The sequence below is a fragment of the Ictidomys tridecemlineatus genome, chromosome 7 (assembly GCF_052094955.1).
Source record: "Ictidomys tridecemlineatus isolate mIctTri1 chromosome 7, mIctTri1.hap1, whole genome shotgun sequence".
Classification (NCBI taxonomy): Eukaryota; Metazoa; Chordata; class Mammalia; order Rodentia; family Sciuridae; genus Ictidomys; species Ictidomys tridecemlineatus.
Window position 1 is genome coordinate 31,023,804 of NC_135483.1, and position 25,029 is coordinate 31,048,832.

Here is a 25,029-nt window from a genome sequence, read left to right on the forward strand (position 1 = left end):
GTAGACATGATGAAGCTGGATCAGGTGACCAACCTGTAAGAAAACTTGATGTTACCTCTAGGCTGGTGATGCCATTGAGAGGTATTCTTTCCACCACTTCTCCCTTCCATCATTCCTGAATGTCAAGAACATACTGTTAGAGTGTGGCATGTCTGATATCTATGCTTGTGTAGTAAAGGAAAAGCAGTGTCTTTTCCCTGGAAGCTAGAATGGGAAGTTTGGGAGAAGCGGTCATAACTAGGAGAAATGGTGATGATCCCCCAGAGCAGCAGTCTCATAGGGGATGTCACACCAGGAAAATATCAAAAGCTTCTCAGTCCAAATTCTGGCATTCAAGTCTATAGGGGGCTTATGTCATTGAAATATTTCCATTTAGAAAAGATTGTCTTTCTTTTAAGTCATAAATCAGACCCCAACACACTTAAGTGACATCAAGATGATCAGCTGCTTCAGTATCCACCTTCTGATTTAATGGAGAAAGGAGCACAATGTGGACATATGACCAATAACATGACCCAGTTCTCTCTTACTCGTGAACTTTGTGACTTCGGGTACTTAAAATCACTTAGGTAAACCAGGAAGTGAAAGGATTCAACTCTATTAATATATTTTCAATAGTGTTCACAGATTCTGCAATGATTTGATTTTCAATTTTCATATCAATATTAAAACATATGTTGAGCTATTTTATTTTGGAGTCAGATGATTGGATTAACTGAGAAGAGGGAAGGATTGTAAAAGGTGATGGTTTATATTAGTTCTTCAGATTGTTCTGTGGTATTTAAATCCTCGACGCAATATTAAAATCTATAGAGTCAGAATATGTGTTGTGGTTTGGTCTGGCATTCTAGTGTGTGTGTGTGTGTGTGTGTGAGAGAGAGAGAGAGAGAGAGAGACAGAGAGAGAGAGAGACAGAGAGAGAGAGACAGAGAGAGAGAGAGAGAGTTTGTGTGTATATGTAACAACCCTAGGTATTCTAGGTTGTCATCCTTTGCTTATAATTGAGGACCATTGAATTAAACAGAGGCAAAGGGAAGCTGTATCCTGTGGTCAACACCACCAAGAGTAATTAATCTAGTGGCAGAATTTATAATTGGTCTTCAACTGTTGCTATTTAGTATGTGACATGTGAGTCCTCAATAATTTCCCTTGGTACTTAAGGTTAAAAAAGGATGCCAAACTTCTCCAACAATCTGGAATTTTATTCCATCCATATACATGCATAGTAACAACATTTGTTGAGAAATTATTTCTATCAGAAGTAGAACATTATCTTTGTGATCACCAGGTGCAGTATTGCTACTCTTATATTTAAATAGATCTCATATATGAATTAAATTCATACTTGCAGCATTGAGTTTAGGGTTTTGATTTAGACTGTGCCTTTCAAAAGATAAAACTGATTAATACTACCTCATTACAATACTGCTTCCAGTAATTTTGTTCATTCTTTATAAAGTATTGCATTTAACAGCAAAGGTTTAAAAATTGAGACAGAGCTGCATCAGCGAAAGAAAATACAAGTACTATACAAGAAAAAAATTGCCATCTTCATTTAACATACATGTTTAAGATTAAGAAAATGGACAGAAACATACGGCTACATACAAATGCAAAGCCTAGTGACTAAGAGACTGTATCTGCTAAAATATAAAGTGCAAACGGAGCCTGATTATCCAAGAATTGAAATCTTAAGGCGAACTTATAGCATGTGTATTTAGAACATCTTTGCAAGTTATATTTTAGCATATACATATATCTGCAACAGCATATAAGAAAAAATCAAGATACACAAGTGCTTTTGAAGCTATTTCTAAAATGCTTTTCTGTATTGTTTGTGACTATTTTCTTTAAAAGCTACTATACAGTGCAAACCATATGTGCTACACAATAACTATACAATAACATTACAAATGACTTTAATATAAAGTTTTTAAATAAAAAATAACATAACCACAGCTATGAATACTGCTGGTAAAATAAATTAAATTTTTTTTGAAAATGGCACCAATAATACACTTTACTAATGGACTGTAATGAAATTACATCTTAAGTCTTCAACTCAGCCATAATGAATTATCTCCTGATTGCCCAGATGTAATTCAAACAGCTTTTTTTTTTTTTTCTAAATTTTTTTTTTTTTCTGGACTGGTTAGAACAACATACTAAACACTGGTACCAAAGGTGACTGATGTTAATTTATTTAGTTAGTTCATTTGACATGTTCCGCTGCATGTGATGAACAATAAAACTTCTTGTGAGTTATAAAGTTTGAAAGGTTGTTGAACTGGATATCACACAGCCGGCAATATTTCCCACTGGTTGGGGCCTGTGTGGAGCCATTTACCCCTTTTGCTATACTAGACAACTGTTCCTCTGCTGAGGGAATTCCTGGCGAGACATTCTCATTCGCAGCTAATGGGTTCTCAGAGATCCACGTGGGAGATTTGTGGCCATCTTCATGCGGAGGATTCTGGGAAATGTTCTCTTGCTGTGGGTTGGCCGCAGGCCTCTCGTCTGGTTTCAGTCCACCATTCACTATGACCATGCCTCTGTTTTTGGGCAACAGTGGCAGAGAATCTTTCTTCGGCACTGAGCATCCATTTGAGGAAGCCTGGCCTTTGGGAGATTCATTTTCTGCGTTTGTGCTCTGCTCTATGTCAGTGTTATGGATGACAAGAGAACCAGAAATATAATCGCTGGGCTTGATGCCATAATAGGGAGAAAGCTGGTCGGCTCCTTTTGCCTTCTTTATTGCTCCAGGGTAAAGGCATTGTGGAAGAAACAAATGTTTGTTTTCTTCTTTTGTGGCAATGAGCTGAGCGGCCTCACTAAAGACTTTGAGGCCTTGCAGGGTTGCTAAATGGGATGAAAATAAGTTTCCATTGGGGGAAGGCTGCTTCAGATTCCCATTTTTCTCACATTTTATTATGCTTCTCTCATAGCTGACATCAGGGCTGTTCCGTTCACTTTCTGGATTCGGAAACACTTTGCCATCCAGTTGGCCCAGGTCATTACGCTGATGTGCGGTGACTGGACAGAAATTCTGCTTGTGGGCCAGGTAGTTTTCCACCTTATTGAAGCTGATCTTGCACACAGTGCATTCGTGGTAGTCCAGCAGCCTTTTGGGAGACGTGGTTGTCCGCTCAGACTGGGGTAAACACTTTTTGCTGAGATCTATGGGCACATCCATCTCCAGGCAGGAAACACTGGAATGAGTAGTGTCACATTTGGAAACTGGAACACATTTGTTGATCGTCAGAGAAGTTTCCAAGTGCTTTGAGACGATTCCTGGAAAAATGTCACATCTTGGGTGGTAGCACTCTCCTAGCCCTTCTGTGGGTTCTTGAGTGGAGGTACAAGGATTGCTGAGGTTGGCTACGTCGAGAAATCGTTGTTGGACCAGCGGAGGCCTCTGTTCCTGCTCAGGTAGGCACATCTCATACATCTTTCTGCGCTTGCGAGTACGCATGGTTCTCTGCATGGCAGGCACTTTGTTGGAAGCAGACCTCTTTAGGGGAGGGTCGTGACGTGTAGCACAGTAGTACTGTTTATGGACCATGTATGTTTCGTGCCGGCTGAAGGTAATGTTGCAAGCTTCACAGGTAGTCTTATTTGGGTCACTTTCCCCGTCCACCAAAGGGACACTGGCATTTTTCACATCAACAGGTTTTCCATTAATTTTGTCATCACTGCCATTGGAGGTGGAGAGCTTCTTGGCTTGAGTGGGAAAGTCCTTGTCATGGCCCTTCCCATTTGGCCCAATTAAATCTAAAACTGTGGAAGAATTGATGCAGGATGTTTGAAGAAGTGGGTTCTCAGGATCAGCAGAATGAGTAGTTGGGTTGAGAAGGTTTATAGAGGTTTGGCCAGTATTGGGACTCACAGCTTCAGGCATCTTTTCTGAAACACCAGGAAACTCTGGGGACTTGGCCATCTGCTGCCAGCGGCTGCTGCAATAATGTTTTTTGTGCACTAGATAATTATCCAAATTATTGAATGTTATGTTACACTCAAAACAGGTAGCCCCCTTGGGCATCAAGGGACTGTAAATTACAGGAGGATAGCTGCTGCTTCCATGCCTCAATCGCCGATGTACCAACTCAGACATCTTGGCTAAGATCTCTGAAGCTTGAGGGACCATTGTGATATCTTGGGGGAAAGCAAACTGAGATAGGAAAGGACCCACAGGGAAAGAAGGCCCGATATTAGGCTGAACTGGAGATGAGGCGAGTCTCGGGCTAGAGGGCTCAGACTTAATTTTCGTGTATGAAAAGCTTTGTTTGTTTGTTGCAGGCTGTATTTCTGGTCTCTGGTTAGTGAGAAAGAGCTGAGTCTTTTTTTCACACTTGTCCAGCTCAGTGTCAGAGCTTGCATCTTTAGTCTGCATGGCCTTTTGGCTCTGCGGGAGTTCTCTGGTCAACAAGTCTGTGGCTGGCTGTAAGCTGTCTTCAGTTGCACTTGGAGAGTGCTCCATGTCACTTTCTCTGGGAAGTTTTCCACTAGGGACATGGAGCTCCTGGTGCTGCAATAACTCCCTCTGAGTCTGGAAGCCGAAATGGCAGTGATTACATCGGAAGGCAGCTTGAGTGAGATGGGAGAACAGGTGTTGGTGAAAGTTGATCACGGAATCAGCAGTGTAGCTGCAGACGGTGCATTTTAGACTAGCACCAGGGGGCAGGAATTCTTCCATTTTCACTCCTGGAGAGGCACATAAAATAAAATCACTGAGAATCACACGTGCTGGTTTCATAATCACAGGAATCTTGCTAATGACTAGTGTCTTCAAAACAACAGAAATTGAAATCTTTCCGAATTGTATTTGCAATATTAACTTTTTTTCTTATGACACAAGAGAAAGTAATAGCACTTGATAGTTTCCAAGGCACTTCCATAAGTATTAGGGGATAGAGGTGGGATAAGTGTTACTATCCCTATTACATGAGTCAGGTAACAAACTCAAGCTAAGGGAACTGATTATGGTCATCAAACTATTAAGTGATGAAGCCATTCCTTAGCCTTGGGTTCGATAATTACTAATCCAATAACCTTCTTATTATTATAGTCTACATTAGGACGCAGGGAGTATACATTAGGTTGCTACTGAAAACTCTTGTGTAAGTAACATATTACATTAGAATTAAAATAGGAACCACTTGGTAAAGTACTTAATTACTTACTAATTTATCTTTGGTATAAATCCAAAATCTTGTTCACTAGTTTTGCTGAACATGATTAGCTCTATCTAGGGCTAATATTTGGCTGAAGGGCAATAGTACACTAATGCGGTCATTTTGGACTGGCATCTATGCTGATTGATCACTGCCCTTTTCTTGAGTCAGTTATTAAATATTTTGGATATCACCATGGACTGTGGTTGGTAGTTTCCATTTGGCTTCATATGATTAAACTAGACTTGACTCATCCTCTCTGCACTCTAAACTGAGAATTGACTTTTATGTTAATAAGCTGAATGTAGGGCAAAGGTATCCAGTCTTACAGTGATATAAGGGTACTTACTATTCTTTTCTCCTTAACTAAACCAAAACTTATTTTTCAATTTAGCTGAAAGGACCCTCTATTGTTATTCTTTCTGTTTTGTGCATGACTAGTCACCAGTGGAAACAACCACCCTGTTTCTGCCAATCCTGTGTGAAAACAACTCATTGGTAAGGAGAGGGAAAAGGTAAATAGAAATACTTTTATAGGTGCAGAGATAAAAGTTTATACTGCATCAGAACATTGGAAGTAGGAGCCAGTTTTTAAAAGAATTGTCATCATTTCAGTTTTTAAACTATTTAATCTAGGTGAAAATAGATTACCCAGAAGTATCCTACAAATTTGTATGAAATGTTAAAGAACTGTGATTCCCAAACTCTAGTATGCTCCATCCAGAAATGTACCTAAAAATATTTAAAGAAAATATGACTCTGTAAATTTAATTAATTTGATTTTTTTTGTAAAATTTGAGAATTAGGATGAGATTAAACTAATGATAGTAGGCATATAATTCTAAAATAAATGAGCATAGCTGCCACTTTGCGGTTAAGATATAGCTTTAAAAAACTCATTTTTCTTAAGGAATTTAAAAACAGCAACAAAAATATCTTTATGTCATAAAAATAAACTAAGCTCTAACAATGCACACTTTAGAAGTCAAGGACATTTTACAGATCCATATTTCAAAGTTAATTTCCTTGAATGTGATTTTAATTGTATCTATTAAAATCACAGCTTTATTTCAATGCAGCACTTATTTTAAAGTACTTACCATTTCTTCCCTACCATATGGGAAACACTATAGTTAGCTTACAAAGACTTGAAGCTATGAGTGTTAATGACAATATACAAAGGGTATTGAGACCTTCTTTTGAAAATGATGCTGTTTTGCCTCAACCAAACAAGCAGAATGATTTGTCCTGCAGTCTGAGCACTGTAGGTGTTAGAAAAGAAATCAGACTCAAATCCATCAAGTATCCATGAGTATCCATGGCATAAGATAACACTGGATGGCCCAGCAAAAGAGATCATAGATGAATAGATAGATTGATAGAGAGGTAGACAGATTAAAAAAATGAGGTGAGATGTATGTATGTATAGAAAGAATAGAATATACTAGAGCAATAGCTGAAATAAAAGGGCCCCTTACCACTGTGTGAATTCAGATGCATTTCCAGAGCTCGGGCATTTGAAAAGCTCTTGGTGCACTGTGGGAAGGGACACAGGCTGGAAATCTGATGAGCACTGTCTTCATTTTCTTCTGATACTGGAGCAGCTTCTCTTTGCCTCCCACTACAATAGTACATCAAATGGGCTTGCAGATTCCGCTCACTCCGGTACCAGATTCCACAGGACTTGCAAGGGAATATATCTTCTGCAGGCAAAAACGTAAAGACACATTAGCTACTGTCCATTTGGGGACAACCAAGAGTAAAGCAGCATTTACTCTGATCTTTCATGGAAGTCTGTTCTCAGGTTCTGTATTAGATAATCAGACGGTGAGGAGTACCGTCTTGGATGTTGTTCTGTAGTCTGGGACAAGGCTTTAGAAAATAGTACTATAATTTTTATTTGTTCTTTTTAGTTATATATGATGGTCTACCATCATGTATGCCTATTTTGGTATATTTATACAAACATGCAATATATATCATTCTAAGTAGGATCCTAATCATGTTATTGTATTGGAAACTCCATATAGGAATCATTTGACAGCATTAAAAGGGGGTCTTAATTAGAATAAGTATATCCCCTGCTTTCATAATTTTACCCAAATGGATTCTACTTCATGTATAAATAAAAAGAACCAATAAAAGTAAAGTTAAAAAATAAAACACTACTGTAGGAGATTCCACTTTTTTAAAGCACAAAATATTAATATTAAGTTGTATTTATGGTTTGTAAAATATTCATTTATTAATAGTGATGCAAATTGGTTTATTTGATTGGTTTAAAGGTAAAACATCTGATGACTAGACCAAACATTGATCCAATGCCAAGCCCTGACATCACATGTTCATTCAATAATTACAGAGTGCCTATGATGTTCCAGATTCTATGTTGGGCTGGGTACAAAAGAAAAGAAAAGAAAAGACTGAACAGCTTTCATTAAGGAGCTTACAGTCTCCTGGGATGGATAAACAAGTGGTGACACAGTTACATTACAGTCTGATGACTATTCCAGTGGAGGTATCTTATGGAGGTATCTTTGGGGGCATGGAAAGAGATGCTTGCTAGGTTGTTGTGGGTGGGGACTGGATGTGGGAGGAGAAAAGAGAATGACTTAGAAGGAAGATGATGATATGCCTATGCTGAGGTGTGAAGGATGAAATGAAGCTACTCAGATAGAGAGAAACTTTGGGATGATCCTGATCCAGGGAACAGCCCAGAAAAAAGGCTGGATGAAGGCTGAGATGCTATTGAGGCAAAAGGCATTCTCAGGGGACTGGAAAGGAGAAACTGTACAAAGCAGTGACAGACTTTAAGAGACCTTGCAGACTCTCTGAGGTTTAGATTTTATCCAATGACTGTGGAGATTCACTGAATAATTTTAAGTAAGAAACTGACAGACAAGATGAGAATTATAGAAACATAGCAGCGGAGTCTAGTTTTGAAAGTTATGAATTTAGAAGGAAGACTTTGGACCTGTAGAAGGCAATAATCTAAAGTGCAGTAATCTAAAGTGAAAGATGACAGAATTTGAGCTGTAGTGCATCCTTTCATTTGTGTTAAGTCATTCTGTGATATGTAATATTCCTGACTTCACTTATGGAAAGTTTCTCCTTTTATTTTTTAACCCTCATAATAGGCGAAGAAACTAGGATTGAGTGATTGTCTTTGATCACATACGTGGTTCAAGTGGGATGGGAATCTAGGCCTAAATATTCTTCCATAATGCCTCATGGCAAAAGAGGCAAGTACAGAATAAAGTTTCAAAACAAAATCTCAAATTTTATACTATCACTATTTGTTATTTAGCCCACCTCTCCTCAGTTAATTGCAGTTACACCATTGAGAAAGGGACAGTTTAGTACAGGGTCATTTAGGCAGGATGAGTTTAAATGATTAATTTAAAAATGAAACACAAAATACTCTGCAGCCAGCACAGTGGCACAGGCTTGTATTCCAGGGGTCTGTGAGGCTGAGGCAGGAGGATCTGGAATTCAAAACCAGTCTCAGCAAAAGCAATGTGCTAAACAGCTCAGCGAGACTCTCTCTGTAAATAAAATACAAAATAGAGCTGGGGAAGTGGCTCAGTGGTCAAGTGCCCCTGCGTTTAATCCCTCGTACAAAAAAAAAAAATACTATGCATCTATGCTGAATTATTTGAGATTGATAGTTATCATGCTACCAAGAGCAAACATGGTAGACTCTCAAAGATAATTAAAATTAATGTTCTAAGAAATATTACATACATTGGCACTTCCCAATAACATAAGGTTATATAAATCCCTTGTAATAAAATCCTTTTGCCTCAAATTCACATTAGGCAAATGTTGTTTCAAGTTCTGCACTATTAGAACCAAAGTAAAGATCCAGTAAAACAAACAAATAAACAAACAAAAACCTACATTTACATTAAGGAAATTAAATAATATTAGCTTAGGTGGGAAGTACTTAATCTATTAATTGGATACATAGCAATTTCAGAATAATCTGAGAATTTATTTACTTTAAAGGATGCTGTCAAAGTAAGAAAAATCATTATCACTGAAGTCCTCATCTCTCCAGCCTCTATGTTTTATTTTTGGACATCTCAAGATGTCATTACCATCTCTAGGTTTCTGTTCTATATCAGAGCCTCAGGAAATTTCAAGGATATTTTTGATTAAATGTATTTTTGGGGCTTGCCTATTTTAGTATTCATTCTCTTTCTCAAATGTGAATGCTACTCATGTTTTCTCACAAAGCTTGACAGAAAGAGATTTATCTTGAACAAAGGTCCTAGGACTCCTAGATCACTGGTTTTCTATCATATCCACTTTGGTTGGGAGTAGTGCACATGCCTACAACCCAGCTACATAGGAGCCTCAGACAGGAGGATCACAAGTTCAAGGCCAGCTTAGGCAACTTGAGGAGATCATATTAAAATAAAATTTAAAAATAGGCTGGGAAAGCTCAGAGGGAAAATGCTTCTGTGTTCCATCTCCAGTACTGGGGGCGGGGGATGGTAAGAAGAAGTACCACTTTGTGTATTCAAGGAATACAAACTAAATTCAATATTCATTTTAACAACATAAGATTACAAAGGTAAATTTGCCAGAGCATAATTTCAAATTCATATAAAATATTCAAAATTTACATATATGTTTCTTTATTTCCTTTTTAAAAAATTATCCAAGCTATATTTCCTTTCCACTCATGTATAAAATTCAGATTTGATGGGTGTTTTGCATTTTTTTGGTTTTGGTTTTTAACTCTGTGTCTCCTAAAGAACACTACAATCATTCAATCAGGGAAACATCACTGAAAGCTGTGGGGTTTCTCATAGCTAAATAGCCCTGAATATTATTCAGCCAGTTTAGAATGTCAGTTTATCTATGTGTGTGACATTTAGGAATCCAACATCCAACCTGAAATTGTTGAATTTAAGTGTTCTTTCTGTATTCCTATGGGTAGAAATCTCACACAATCGTGTGTGTGCGCGCGTGCAAGGACACACACAGAAACACACACACAGAGATAAAATAAAGCCACAATAGTGGGAAAAAATGTCTGTCCCCGGGTTGCCTGTCATCAGACATTTTTCCCCCCATAAAAACCCCTCACCTCCCCAAAGCTGGGCTGTAGCACGCAGCACTTACTGTTGACAATAGCTGTAGGCAAAATAGAAGCCATGGCCGCTTGCTGAGGAAGCAGCTGAATTGAGTCCAGCAGGCGTGCAGGGTACATCCCTTCTGTGAGAGTCATCTGACTGGCAGCTTGTAGCCTTGAGTCAAAATCCACCACAAAGGCAATTAGCTCTTCACCCTCAGAGATGGCCTTCGTCGTTGTGCACCAAAGCTGACCCCCTATTAAGAAGATAAAAGGAAGAGGAAGACATGGGACTCTCCAGCCTGCTGTGGGCTAGGGTGATGTCAAGAGCACCTTCTCATGGGGTGCACATCTGTTTCTACTGGGTAGGGTGTTTGGTCAAGACCACAGCTGTGCTCCCCAGCTCTGTGGAGAACTGGATTCCTTGATTTGCTTAGTGACTGGGAGTAGGAGAGACTAAAATATAGGTGTCACCTGTTGAGTTTTGTCCACTGTCTGCCTGGTGGGTCTTACCTGATCATGAACCTTGCATGATTATATTGGTATAGTGCCTAAAAAACAGCATGGTAGGGACCCATCTGCAGAAATTGATTTCTGAAGAGCACTGAACATACTATTTTTACATCTCAGGGAAGAAGTTCTTTCTTTACTTTTCCAACTCTCTCTCCTTCTCCCACCATCCATCTTCCTCTCTATTATTATATGTTTTTCTATCAGTATTATATCAATAAGAGATCCCTGAAACTACATAACAAGTGAATCTGAAATCTAGGAAATTAAAATGAAATTCTAGGGAGTATGACTGCCATTTTTTTTTGTTTTGTTTTTTACTTTGCCTGAGTGATCTTATGGAATATTCTTTATAATGGAGCTTCTTTATCTCCATTTACCCTGATGGGACTTTCTGAAAAGAAGATATGCCAAAGATCCTTTTCAAAAAGGCTTATTTAAATAAAGATTTGTTTAAATGAAAAGAACCCTGTCTTCAAACACTAAGATATACTCTGGCTCTGCATTTCAAATGATCATGTGTGGTGCATTAAAAAGAAAAATTAACTATGCAAGTACATCTTCTAATGTATTGGAATGCGATAGTGGATGCTCATTTATTTAACATGTTTAGACAGGCAAAGCACTTATATTTTGTTATCTACACTCTCAGGCCTAGATATGTATCCTATACGGTTATGTCTGAAATAATGTGGCATACTTGATATGTTATAAAGCTTTTTTCCCCCTTTGTGTATATATTTGAAGGCTGTATATTGTACTCATTAAGCAAAAAAAAAAAGTACCCATTTTGATAAGTCATATTGCTCTGTTTGTCTTTCAGCATAACTGTCTTTTCAACTGCACTTCATTTTTTTTCACCCTCTATTACCATGCTTGTTAAACAATTTGTGGTAAAAATCTAGTGGGGAAGATAATGGCAGCATATGACATGGCAGAGTTGCACAGGAGAGCCAGGGTGGTGCTTTAGAGAAACTAAAGCCATTGATTAAGCTGGATGGGAAGGATGGAAAAATAAGCAAATAAGACACTATCAGTAATAGTGTGTGTTTGTGAAAAATAATTTAAAAACTAGGATGATAGTCCTTCAATCTGTGAGACAATTTCAAAGTAAAACACAAACAAAACTGAAATACTAGAAAACAACTTTTTCTTTTTCTCAAATTGAAACTAATGTGTCAGAGAGCACACAGGTTTACCACAGTTACATAAAACAGATGCATTTTGGCACTGATTTATTTAAGCATTAGAAGTTAAACTGTCTCCCTGTGGAATCAAATGAGAATCGAAGCGTGAGGGTGGTATTTCCATTTTCCCTCAGACATCTTCTGCTTTTAGATGCTATGCCTTCTCTGATGTGCACACAGATCCAAACTACTTACAGCTGCAGCAAGGGAATCATTTGCACCTAATCTTTCCTCTGGGAAATGGAAGCTAAAGTTTATTAAGAGAGTCTGTATAATAAGGAGGTGGGGAGGGCAAAGCAAAGAACCACCATTCAGATTCACTTTATAGCATGGCCTTTCAGAGTCACTAGGTTTCAATAATGAAATCCACATTCTTGGTAAATCAAGTTTTGGATCCCTTTCATAAAAATCATGACCAGTTTGGCTCAGTACCCAGGAGAAGCAGGGATTTTAGAAAGGCACCCACTCCACTTGTAGGTAATCTTTATCATCATAGTCAATTATGTAACAGCACAATAGAACATTTATGCTTAAATTTTGAACCAAAAAATAAATAAAATGAGATTGAAAATATTAAGTGCAAAGAAAGGCAAACAAAAATTATTTTTCCTACATTATTAAACAAACTGGCAATTGTAATACATTTCTGAGTTCCCAGATGTACCAAATAATGTTTCATATTTTAACATCTTTACCACTTTATCTCTAATTTTATGATTAGTTGGAACATATCATTTAAAAAACAGAATTGGATCAACAATGTACCAGGTAGGCTTGATGAGGAAGTCAGTTGTTTTAGGGTTTGGTCTTTTAAATCATTCATTCATCAGTGATTCAAGGAAACGAACTCTCTGCTGTGTACCAGGCTGGTCTCTGTGGCTTCCCACACAGCTACTCAATGAGAACACACACACACAAACAGATAAATTACACCACCACATTCATGAGGCCGTGCTCTAATGCTAAAGAAAATGTGAGGGAAATGAGTAATTGACACTTCTTGGGGGAATTTGATAAGACATCCAAAGCAAACTTTTTATTAGCTCTGGAAGAATAAATAATATGTGTAGTTAGGAACCAGCAGGTGCTTCATTATTGGCCATGAAATGAGTATGTATGCAAGAACATAACTATGGAGAAGCCTGACTGTTTCTGGTCATGAACCTTGAACTTAGAGTCTGAGGAGAAGGCGGCTTGTTCTGTACCACAAGAGTGGAGAATACTATGTGGACTGCTGGTTGACATCACACTGATAGCTTGAAGTTGGCCATGGTGAGGGTTGTAACATTTGCCATGGGAACTGGCAACTGGTACAAATCAGAGTTTCCTCTCACAAAAAGCTTAGAGTAGGATGAGAGGGCTTTGAATGCAACAGAAGAACAGTTGCATGGGCTTCAAGGTGGAGAGACAATATACATTTATTTGAAGGAATAAGCACATGCTCAATCTGAATTTATTTTCTCCTCTCAGTAGAGAGAGAAGAAACTGTATGGGTAGGAAAAGTTACATGGTAGCCATTTGGAGACTACTGTACTATTTTCAGTTGTGAGAACTGTAAATTGTGCGGGAGGAAAGAGCCAGGTTTAAGAGACAAGTTAAAGAGTGTGATTTCCTGAGAAGAGCAAGAGAAAGGAAACTGTCGACAAAACACCAAGGTTTTTGTCCTGGGAAACAAGCTGGTGGTGATGCTATTAATGAGGAAGTAAGCTGGTGTATGAACAATCGGTGTTATAGAGACAACAACGACACACTGTGGTATTCACTAGGAGCACTGTCTTTGGATCTGATAGTTGAGGTGGTTTAAGTACTTCATCCCTTTTAATTATGTTAATTATTCTCTGAGATATATGATGTCTGCCTCACGTTAGAATTAAGAAAACAGAAGGTTGTAAGAATTAAATAACTCCCAAAGCTGCAAAGGCAGTCCACGGTAGAACCATAACTTTGACTTTTGTCCTTATAAATCCAAGGTCCATGTGCACATGGAAATATTGAATTCTGTTTAGAAAGTTTGAGAGACCTAAGATGCTTATGGGTTAATGTATTTAGAAGGCAGTTGGAACTTAAAGAAGACATATAGGTTGATGAAAAAAAATTTTTGAAAGTCATCCACACATTCTAAATGACTGTGAATGCTCTTCACACTGATGTGTCGTAAACCAAGAAGAAGTGAAATTGGGGTATGTTGATATTTAGTGTGCAAGCAGGGGGAAAGTTCATTAAAAGATACAAAGAACATATTTTTGGAAAGATTAGATGAGATCCAAGCAAATGACACTACAAGAAATCAAGGGTTGGCTCTTTGAAATGATTTAGTTGAGCTTTTCAGTTGATACATTCAGAATATATAACTTGAAGGAGCATTATAGGGTGAGATAGCCTAAGTATTATAATTCCAATGACTGATTCAAAGTGTGATTGCTAAGAGGGATTGCTGACCTCATTTGCAAGAAGTATGCGCAAGGAAGTCAGATTGCTTGGTGCAAATTTGTTGCCAACTAAATCTACCTATCAGTTTTCTCATTCTTGAAAACAGGAATAACGATAAAAAATGTTCAACCCATAGTATTATTAAAGGGTTTAGTGAGTGAGTAATGTGAAAGCCAAAGAAGAGCACCCACATGTAAGTGTTTTATATTTGTTGATTATTATCCTTTTGGTTTGGTTCTGGTTGGAGCTACTATCCTCATTTCCAACTTCCTTGCTAAATCCAAGATGAAAGAAATCTCACCAGAAAAGACAAATTGATGAATTCAATGAGCAAATGTATCCATGCTTCAATGGAAGCATCTAACTCACTTCAGAAAAGAAGATCAAGGGTGCATCCACTAGATATTGGAAATAGAAATAGTTTAATAGAAATAGAAAATAGAAATACAATTTCAAATAGAACTAGTTTCTAGCAACATGTATGGGTTTGAGGAGGAAAGCTTACTCTACTTTTTTAGAGCTGGGGTAGAGCTGCCAATTCTGATTCACAATCGTGTGGAATGCAGTATTCATCTTGATTAAGAAGCAATCAGAGGGCCAAAAAAAAATGCTGTCTGTTGACATTTAGCTATTTTGATATCATATACCAATTGACCTCATGTTCAATGGAAACAAATTATAAGGCATTACATTACACCATTATCAAAAAACAGAAAATAACAAGTGTTAGTGGAGATGTAGAGGAATAGGAATAATTGTGCCCTATTGAGGGGAATATAAAATTGTATAGCATGGTGATTTATTAAATAATAAAAATATAATTATTATGATTCAGCCAATTTTATTCCTAGGTTTATACCTAAAAGAATCAAAAGAGATATTTGAACACAACAGGTTTATATCATATTAGCATTATTCACAATAGCTAAAATATGAAATCAGTTCCAGGATCCATTTATAGGCAACTACATAGGAAAATGTGGTATATACATACATTGGTCCATTATTCAGACTTCAGAAGGAGGTAATCTGATACATGCAATGATGCAGATGAACATTAAGGACATTACATCAAGTTAAATAAGCTTATAACATAAGAACGAATTGTACAATTCCATTTACTTGAGGCATGTAGGATATTGTAAATGATAGAGAGAGAATAGTGATGGTTGCCAGGGGCCAGAGGGAGGAGGGAAAGAGGAGTTAGTGTTTAATGGGACTATAGTTTCAGTTGGAAAGTTCTTAAGGTGGATGGTGGTGATGGTTTCACAACTATGGTCATGTCAATGTTATTAAAAATGGTTAAGATAAGAAACTTTATATGTATTTGCCACAATTTACCAAACTTCAGTACTATTTTTCCCTAAAAAATGTCTTCAGTGAACCTAGAATATTTGCATAATTTTTAGCTATAGTTAAGAATGTGAATATGATTTTTATAAGGTGTTTCTGATATGAGATGATTTGAAGAAAAACAAAACGAAGGTCTTATCCTTTCCTGTTTTTCCAAGTGTATTAGTCTGTTTTGTATTTTCTAATGAAATATCGAGGCAGCCTACTTAAAAAAGAAAAAAAGAGGTTATCTAGCTCATAGTTTTGGAAGCTGGAAATCCAAACAGCTTTGTGACGTGTGTGCAAGGTCTCCATGATAAATGGTAGGACATGTGTGGAAAGAAGAGGTCAAAGCTCCATACAGGAAGCCAAGAAGAGACTGGGGTCCCAAAATCCCTTTTAAGGTCACAATCCTAACTTTTAGATCTACCTCTTAAATGTCCCACCACTTCCAATACCAACAACCTAAGGACCAAGCCTCTGAAACACAAACCTTTAGGGGGACAAAGAACATCCAAATCATAGCACCAAGCAAAGCTGCTTTAACAAACCAGTGGTCAAAAGTCATGTATCCAGTGAAATGAAACTGTGGCTAAGGTGTAGTTTGACCACATTGTGGTGTATTTACTCTTTTCATTTGAATTAATTTTAGGTAGTTTTATCAATCTGAAATTTTTTCAATGATTTAGTTTCTACTTATTTTGTTGATTCAAATTTCTGCCTGTGACATGTTCCTGTCAATTTTCAAGAAAGAATTTAAATGGATGTTTTCTGTGACTTTCATAGGCAGAAGCATGCATAATATCACCAGACTTAAAGACCAAATTTTCAACATTCTAATCTGCATTAATGACATATTAATATGAAAAAATAGAATTATGTGAAGATACTGGGTGTACATATGGCAATATAATATTTGATTAATTGACAAAAAGTCTTACTGCTTTAATGCAGCGCCATTCATTCAAGAGTAGATGATTGTGTTTTAAGGAATTAGATGCTAATAATGAAGCACAGCTGGCACCCTGAAATCACTGACCTTTTATTTGATTTTGATGCAAAGGTGAATTAGAGAGAGGACTTGACTGGTTGGTAAGAAAGGATAGTTTCTTGATTATTAGGTTACTATGGAATATTGGAAAACTGATTTACCATAGCAAATGGCAGCCATAAACTAGAGAAACCCTCTAAATCATCATCATCCAGTTTTGAGCAAATTTTTATGCTCCCCTAACCAATATGCTACTAATAGTAATAATCACATATTTATTAAGTGGATTCTGTGAACTATACACTAGCACTCTGTTAAGGGCTTTGCATACATTTTCTTACTGACTTTTCCCCAGAGCAATGAAGTGGCTTGTATTTTATTCCCATTCTCATGTGGGATCATGAGGTTGGAAATGTTAGTAAGCTGTTCAGTTGTTCACATAGAGAGAACTGGAAAAAGTGAAGGAAATGCTTTTGATGGGATTTGAACACAGTTTGGCTCTAGATTCTGTAGGAAAAACTAGTGCTCTCTATGCCACAGCGCCATCTGGTGTTCACTACCTAATTCCACAGCACCTATTTCAATGATCAGAGTTGGAAGAATGAGCAGTTACTTGGAAATAGTGAATGGGGTTTGTTTGTAAAACTGCATTAGGTAGAGTAAATAGTGATAATATAGAGTTATTAAATACATAGCTATAATCCAGAGAATAATATTTATACTATCTGTGATGTGGACGTGACTCCAGGTTATCTTCTGATGTGACTCATGCCTCATTAAAATACCTAACACTTTAGAAAACACTATGTCCCAGGCACTGTTCTCAGCACTTCACATATATGAAACTCATTTATTAAACTTTAGCCTTCAGTTAATATTAGTAATGTTAATGCAGCATTTTCCAAATTCCCTATTTAAATGGTAAACTGGGACACTAAAAAGAGTCAAGATTCTACATAATCATGGAGCACTGACAGGCAATCTGAGAGCACTGTAGATTCCTCTGGAGAGATTTGAATCAACACAAATTTCAGGGTCCAATCTCTCATCAATAAAATTGACCTCTGAGAGTAAAGTGTGGGTTCAATATTTTCTAGAAGCTCCCCAGGATGCTAAATATACTTCCAGAGTTTAGAATAACTGGCATGGGGGAAATGTGTGCAGTTTGTGTGGCCTGGAATGAGTGAAACTCTAGGAAAAATAAAGTCTCTTGATGATCAAGGGTCTGACACAGGGATCAGATAATTCGGTAAAGAAGATGTCCACTCTGAAACTCAGAGGAGGACCACTGAAGAGAGCTGTGAATATTCCCTTTCCTCTAACATTTGAAGAATGTGGAAATAACAAGGGAGAGGTTGAAGAAAGGTGGATAAACAAAGAACTCTTAGTGTCCTCGCCGTTGAAGAAGCCTATTAGGAACTGAGCACAGTTCAGAATTTCATTTGGTTTCATAGTGTTAATATTTCAGTATTATGTTTAAGGAATGTGACTTCTTATTCAGAATGACCAACAACATGGCAGCTTCCCTCCAATCCACCCCCCCCCAAAAAAAAAAAAACTGTGGAAATATCATTGCGCAAACCAGAGAAAAAATCACATTCCTACTGCCTGGACATGACATCTTTATCCAGTGACATCAAGCACTGAAGCAGTCATCTGATACTTTCCTTGTTTCTACCAAATGGGGAGGTTATTTTAAGCTTCTGCCATTGTCTGTCTCTTATGCTGCAAACATAGTAGCTCTCCCAAGTCTTCATGCCCACATCCCACTCCCTTTACAAATAAAGGACAAATACATTCAAAGTTCAATAAAAGGAATAACTACCAAGACCTTGACATTCTTGAAAAACCATGTACTTGCTGTTCTAAGTAATGTTTATGATCAAGGTTCTTGTACAAACAGATATGGTTCTTAACAGGAAGCTTATAAATTTTTCTCATAATTGCTGTCAAAACTGCAGTGAAGTGTACTACAAGTTTGGATAATAAAGAAAAAAGTCACAGTTCAAACTCGATTATATGTTGGAAATTCATGCTCCTCTTACTAGAAGCAGTGGCCTTAAATATCTCCTCATCCTGCCAAATTTTTCAGTTGCACTTTTTATTATTTATGAAATCAGTGTCTGCACAATGTCATGCAGACCTCTGCTGATAAACTCTAATTAAGATTAAGACAGGCCTTTTGGAAAGGATCCCATCATTAGCAAACATGATAAACACAAAAATACTCCCTACTTGTCAACCAGGAGCAATTCAGTAACCTAACAGTATTATCTGTTGCTAGGTTACAGAGCTGACAAAGCTTCAATTATATTGTTCGACCATACCTATAGAGTTCTGTATAAGCAAAATGTATCCAGAATAAAAGCATTTAACTTCGTCCATGCTATCTGCAATTCACGGCTTCTTACAATGGTAAAAATCAGGTTAATAATTACATAGCACGCTGAAAAATCTTTTCCATGTGTTATGTCTATACATGTTTCTTTCTAATTTATCTGTGTGATTGATAGACGCTTGCTTTGTAAAAATAAGGAAATGCAAGCAATGTGAAGCTGTAAACCTCTAGCACAACTACGTGGGCTCATCAAGATAGGGACCTATGCTTAGCATAAAAATATATAGCAAATTGAACCAATTAAATCACAGATTTTGCATTATTCTGCCTCAATATACAGAAGGATAAGGAGCCTCAAGCAAACAGATAGGGATACCAATGTGAAACTTTATTTTAAGCTAAAAAACAAAACAAAACAAACCCATACACTCTCACCTAACAATACAAAAGGAAATAGATGATAATAATTTATTCTAATGGTTTTTCTAAGGATATTTAAAGTTGAAGTTAGTAACTTTTATTCTATAGATTAGGTCATAAAGTCTCACTATCTTTTTCAGGCTGGGAAGCCCAGGAGAAAAATAAATAAGTGCAACAGCCTCCAAAATACAGACATTTGACTGGAAAAAAAGAAACAAAGGTGGGGGGGAGCCATGCATGTGAAAAAAACCAGTCTTTGTGAATCAGACCTTGAGATTATTTTTTCCTGGGTACTTTTGGTGGTTTTTATAGACATTTGGAGAAAAAGTAATTATGTATAACTGAACAGCAGTCTTAAAGATCTCTGGCATTAAAAAATCATGTGCTATATAATAAGTTGCTGTAGCATTTTGATTTCTAAACTGTAGAGTAATAGTTTTACATTAATCGAAAAGGTCTATTTCACACACAATGCAAAAGTGTGGTCAATTGATGACCAGAACTTAGTTAATAAAGATTACATGTTGACCTATAGAGTAAAACATGGTACCTATTAGACACATTCATGTAAAATTAAAGCCATTTCTGGGAGAATAAATAAGTCATTTCTTTCTTTCTCTCTCTCTCTCTCTCTCTCTCTCTCTCTCTCTCTCTCTCTCTCTCTCACACACACACACACACACACACACACACACACACACATTCTGTGTCTAGAGGCAGAGAAAAGGGGAATAATTATTTGTTTTGTCATTAACTTATTTCACCTTTACTGAATAATTAGAAAATTGCACAATTCCTTCTTCTGAAATTTAATTTTTTCATAAATGGGAAGTAATTGGTCAGAATAAGTCCCTAAAAGCTAAACAATTGCCCCATTTCAACATGGCATGTGTTATTGCCTAGATCTCGGGGCTTAGACACGAACACAGGACATATATCTATATGTAGCCACATTGCTTAATACAAATTTTATAATGAATTCAAATCCAATACTGTTGAAATTCTTGACAGTGGAGTAGTGCAAGGAATAGAACTTATAAATTATGGGTGCCCCTTCTTTGAAAACCGCTTTGGAGGTTTCTTTGTGCCTTGGCAAATACAGTAGGAATATGTGGTATTGTGTGGATCCTCCTGCACAGCACCTGATAAAAGAATAAAGAGCTGTGACATATTCTTAAAACAATAGAGGAATTAAAGGGAAACAATGGGCCAGCTGCTTCATTAATACAATCAAAAGAGAGCCCAGCACAGAGGAGTCCAGATAATTAAGCACTACTCTTTTACCCTCCTTTCTATAATAAAATTGCTTAAAAATGTATTAACTACTTCATAGTTGTTAGATAGATCTGTGCACTTGTTTATTTACTGTTGATTAATGCCTTTTTCTCTGTATGCAGCAACATGCCAACTCAGAGTTTACAATAGTTTTTGAATAAAACAGAGTAAGAATAATTGATAAAGATCTGCACAATATGCAGCAATAAATCAAAAGCATTTTAGAAAAGGTCTTTCCTGTTTTTAAATAATCTTTAACATTTTTCATTTGTACTATATAGGCAATGTAGGACATTTTGGGGGCCTTCAACTTTCCCATATTGGAATCCCAACATATTTCTCTGGAATATCCTAGCAGTTACTGGAAGAAGGGAAAATCAAACTCAAAACCAGCAACTCTGCATTTTCCTTTGGTATTTGGGGACAGAACCAACTTTGTAAAAATTATTATTTTCTGATGAAGAGGGATGGACAAATGTCAGAACTACTTGTCAAATACATAATTTATCTTCCATTCACTTGATTATAAAAAACAAAAAAAAACCCACAACGCTATGCTTTTTAATGTTAAAAAAATTTATAATTTACTATATCTGATGTTTTATTCTTAATTCTTCTCTAGGCAGCTTTCCTCCCCTGTCAATAGAACATTTAATTGCTTAAGAACTGGAAAAGTGGGGACTGGATATTGTGTGCTGAATGTTGAAGTTGGATCAAAAATTATGCTTTGGTTTTCTACCAAATGTTTTTAAGTAAGCTCATGTCAACCTAACTTTAAAATTACAAACTTTGCTAACTCATGTGGTCAATTTTTTTTTTTTTGGATTTTCTTTTTTTTTTTTATTGGTTGTTCACAACATTACAAAGCTCTTGACATATCATACTTCGAACAATAGTTTCAAGTGATGTGGTCAATTTAAATTCTGATTCTTCTATTCTGATGGTGTAGGATCTTAGTTGAGAAAGACAGCAATAGAACTGAAAGCAGGAAAATAAATGAACAGAGATACTTAACCATGTTTCTGAGACGATGATACTGCTTTTACAAGTTTCCATAACCTGAAATGTATCCGCTGAAGTCGTGTTTCTGAAGATCTTTTTCTACTATGTCAATAGTTTACAAGATATGGAATATCTAATTCTATCTATGAAAACTGCCTTCTGACTTCAGGAGTTTATTCCCTATTAACTCAGTAGTATTTTCTTGAATACTAGGAAATAAAACATCAGAGGAGAGTAGGTATGAAAAAAATGACTATTTTTAGTAGTTGTTATATATAGTTATTTCTTTAAATATTTTGGGTTTGACTAAGTCCACAGAACTTGCTTTGTTGGGTGAAAAGTAAATGAACATGAATGGCTCATTGTTTATGAATGATTAAGAGAATCCTTTCAAACACTTCAAGTTATAAGCTGTGTCCTCACCACAATACCACAAAACAACAACATCAACAAAAACCTAGTAAATATTGGTAGTGCTATTTTGCAGCACCTTCTTTCAGTACTTGGAAAATGAACCAAATTAAGCATTTTGTGAATTAACTGTCATTTCAAATATTATATGCTTTATTACGGTAGCAGAAATTCAAGGGATAATATTGGTGTCAACATGCTCAGAAACAAAGAAATAGAGCAACTGCTTAACCTAAAGGAACTAGTTCTGAGACACAGAGGAGGTCCTGTTGACCCATTATATAGAAAAGAAAATCAAAGGCATCCTGTAAAGCCACTAAACCCTGTTCAGTAAACCCTGTTCTCTCAGAGAGTGTTCTGGGGCTCAAAGTTGTAATGGATCACCCTAGATCCTTTCAACTCCTGGCTTGTATGGTCTCCACAGTACTTATTTACTTTTTTCCTGTAACAAAATGTTTCCTATTGAGATAATTTCCTTTCCCTTTTAAGAAGCATATGAAGTCTCTTCCAGAAAAGTAAACAGTGTCATTGTGGTTAGATCCAGATTTCTACTACACTGCATGGGCAGAAACTTTTACACAATAAGTCAAAAGGCATTCCAAACTTTCTGGAAAACCTGAACTAATGTGTTGGAAAGTATGCAATTTGGGTATCCAAACTCAGGTATAGTCAAATAGATGATATCATAGGGTTTCAACAGGAAAAAGTTCTGCCCCTGGAGTCTTTTCAGCATTCCTGGGGTTCGTACCTCTGGGTTGTGCTGTGTCATTCCTTTGCAGGAACTTTTACTAGTGCACCAAAGTAGCTCATCTGACTATCTGGCTGTCTGACCATCATGATTTGAAATGACCAGCCAAGAGGTGACATTGCACCCTAAAGGCGAGCTGTCAAAAATTCGCCTGCTGCTGATAAACTGATTACAAAGCTGCTTAAGACTCTGCTTGTAAACAAAAGCATTTATCAACTAATAATTTGCAATAAACTGATGTAACTCCCAGCTGAGCCCCTAACTGTAATTGTCTTTACCATCTGCCTATTAAAATACCATTCTTCATCAGCAATCAGGAGCAGAAGGGAGAAAATCTCCACCAAAGTACACAACTTGCAAGCTTATGAATAATCTGAGTGCATTCTGCACTTTCATTATGACTCCTGGGTTGGGTATGCTTAATTTTCATTCTTGCCTAGCCTGGGAATGCTCAGAAATTAGGTGGAGGGGAAAAGAAGAAGGGGGAGGGGGGAAATGAAACATTGTGCCTGCTGCTCTGCAGAGGAATAAATTATACAAGTTCATCATAGGAGGCTCTTTTTTAATTTCTTTCTTTCCTCTTTCCACTTCTCAGTACAAAAATCCATTGCAGGATCCTGATGAAAACCCCCCAAGCACCAGGCTGGAAATGAACCTCTCTATTCCTTTGTCAGCTTGTCTATTTTCATTAGACTTCTTTGTTTTGCTTTAATTTTTTTTTTTTTTTTAATTCTGAGAGGTTCATTCAACTTCTCCAGGGAAGTGTAGGCTCCAAAGCAAGGGTGCTGAGGCCTGGCAGGCCCCTGCAGAGCTGGGTAGATCTGAGAAGCACAAGTGCCAAGGAGCTGGCAGGCCCCAGAGTTCGAAGTCTTCAGTCTGCCACTGCAGAGAGATGCCTTTGGTTTCTAGTTCCCCCAAGTGCTCTGAGGTGCTCTGCCTCATGTCTGTAGGTTTCAATATCAGTCATTGCAAGTGGTCAGGAATTCTCCCTTTGTTGGAAGAAATCCTGGCCCTTCAATGCTGACCAGATGCATCCACAGAAGAACAAAACTAGGAAAAGAGGTCAAATTGCTATGCAAATTGCTATGCATTGTCTTTTTCTGGAAACCTCCGAATAGCCAACATATGCCTTCATACAGTTTATTAAGTTTTAAATACATTTATCCAAATTGTCTCTTCACAAGAGGTGTTATTCATTCAAAAATAAAACTGAACAACATGGTATTAAACATACTGCCTGAGACTCAAATTTTAAAGCTATATGTAGTACTTTATATATATATATATATATATATATATATATATATATATATATATATATATATATTCTTTTGCTACCCAGCAGCTCTTCCCTCTTTCACATTATTCCTTTTTTTAATAGACACTCTCTAAGTGTCTCTTCCATAAGAGCTCAGTAATTTTACTAAAGGAGACGATGGGCTGATTATGGATTACAGGGAACAATGGCCAAGTCCTGTAATTAGGGTTCAAATTCGGGGAATGACAATTTGTGTCAGGTTTTCTTATTACAACATATAATTTTAAATTAATGTTTGTGTTTTTATTTCATTTTTATAAGAGCTTTCCTGCAGGTAATTATTTTTCTTTACAATCTACTGTTAAATATAACAGAACTAATAATTGCTTTCCATAGGAGATTGAAAATGGCACGCATGCACCTGTTTCTTATTGTGCCTGCTATGGAGAAGAAAGTTAATGGGGAGCAATGGGTCTAATTTTCTGCATGGGTTATGGAGGTCCTGAAATGCAGGCAAAATTGCATGTGACTATGTTCCTTGAATTTCAAAGGCATCAAATATTAGAACAAAATTTTGACATAGATTTTAAATAATACAAAAACCATCAAAACCACAGAGTGAAGGGAATTTCTTTTCAGAAGCATTTTGATTTTTTCTTACCCTACGTTTGGAGATTTTGATATTCTTTGGTCATGAAGATTTTTCTAAGGGACTAAAGATGTGGAACACAACTCAGCATTCAGTGTATTGACTTAGAACGTATTTTATGAAAATTAACAAAGAACTATAACACAATTTAACTTATCATTTATGTGTAAAGATGACTAAGATTCAACTTCCATGTGTTTTAGCTGCTTCCAAACATACACAAA

General features: G+C 36.8%; 1 protein-coding gene across 4 annotated transcripts in view; it reads right to left on the minus strand.

Moving 5' to 3' along the window:
- Nucleotides 1–1,181: 1,181 nt before the first annotated feature.
- Nucleotides 1,182–25,029, minus strand: part of Zfpm2 (zinc finger protein, FOG family member 2) — a 425,216-nt gene continuing 401,368 nt past the window's right edge. For all 4 annotated transcript variants that reach the window (XM_040293756.2, XM_005316260.2, XM_040293758.2 and 1 more), the window contains 3 exons: nucleotides 10,305–10,511; nucleotides 6,650–6,874; nucleotides 1,182–4,701 (listed from right to left, as the gene is read on the minus strand). In XM_040293756.2, the coding sequence (XP_040149690.1) occupies nucleotides 2,213–4,701; nucleotides 6,650–6,874; nucleotides 10,305–10,511 (2,921 nt within the window). In that variant the 3' untranslated portion in view covers nucleotides 1,182–2,212. The remainder of the gene's footprint in view (nucleotides 4,702–6,649; nucleotides 6,875–10,304; nucleotides 10,512–25,029) is intronic.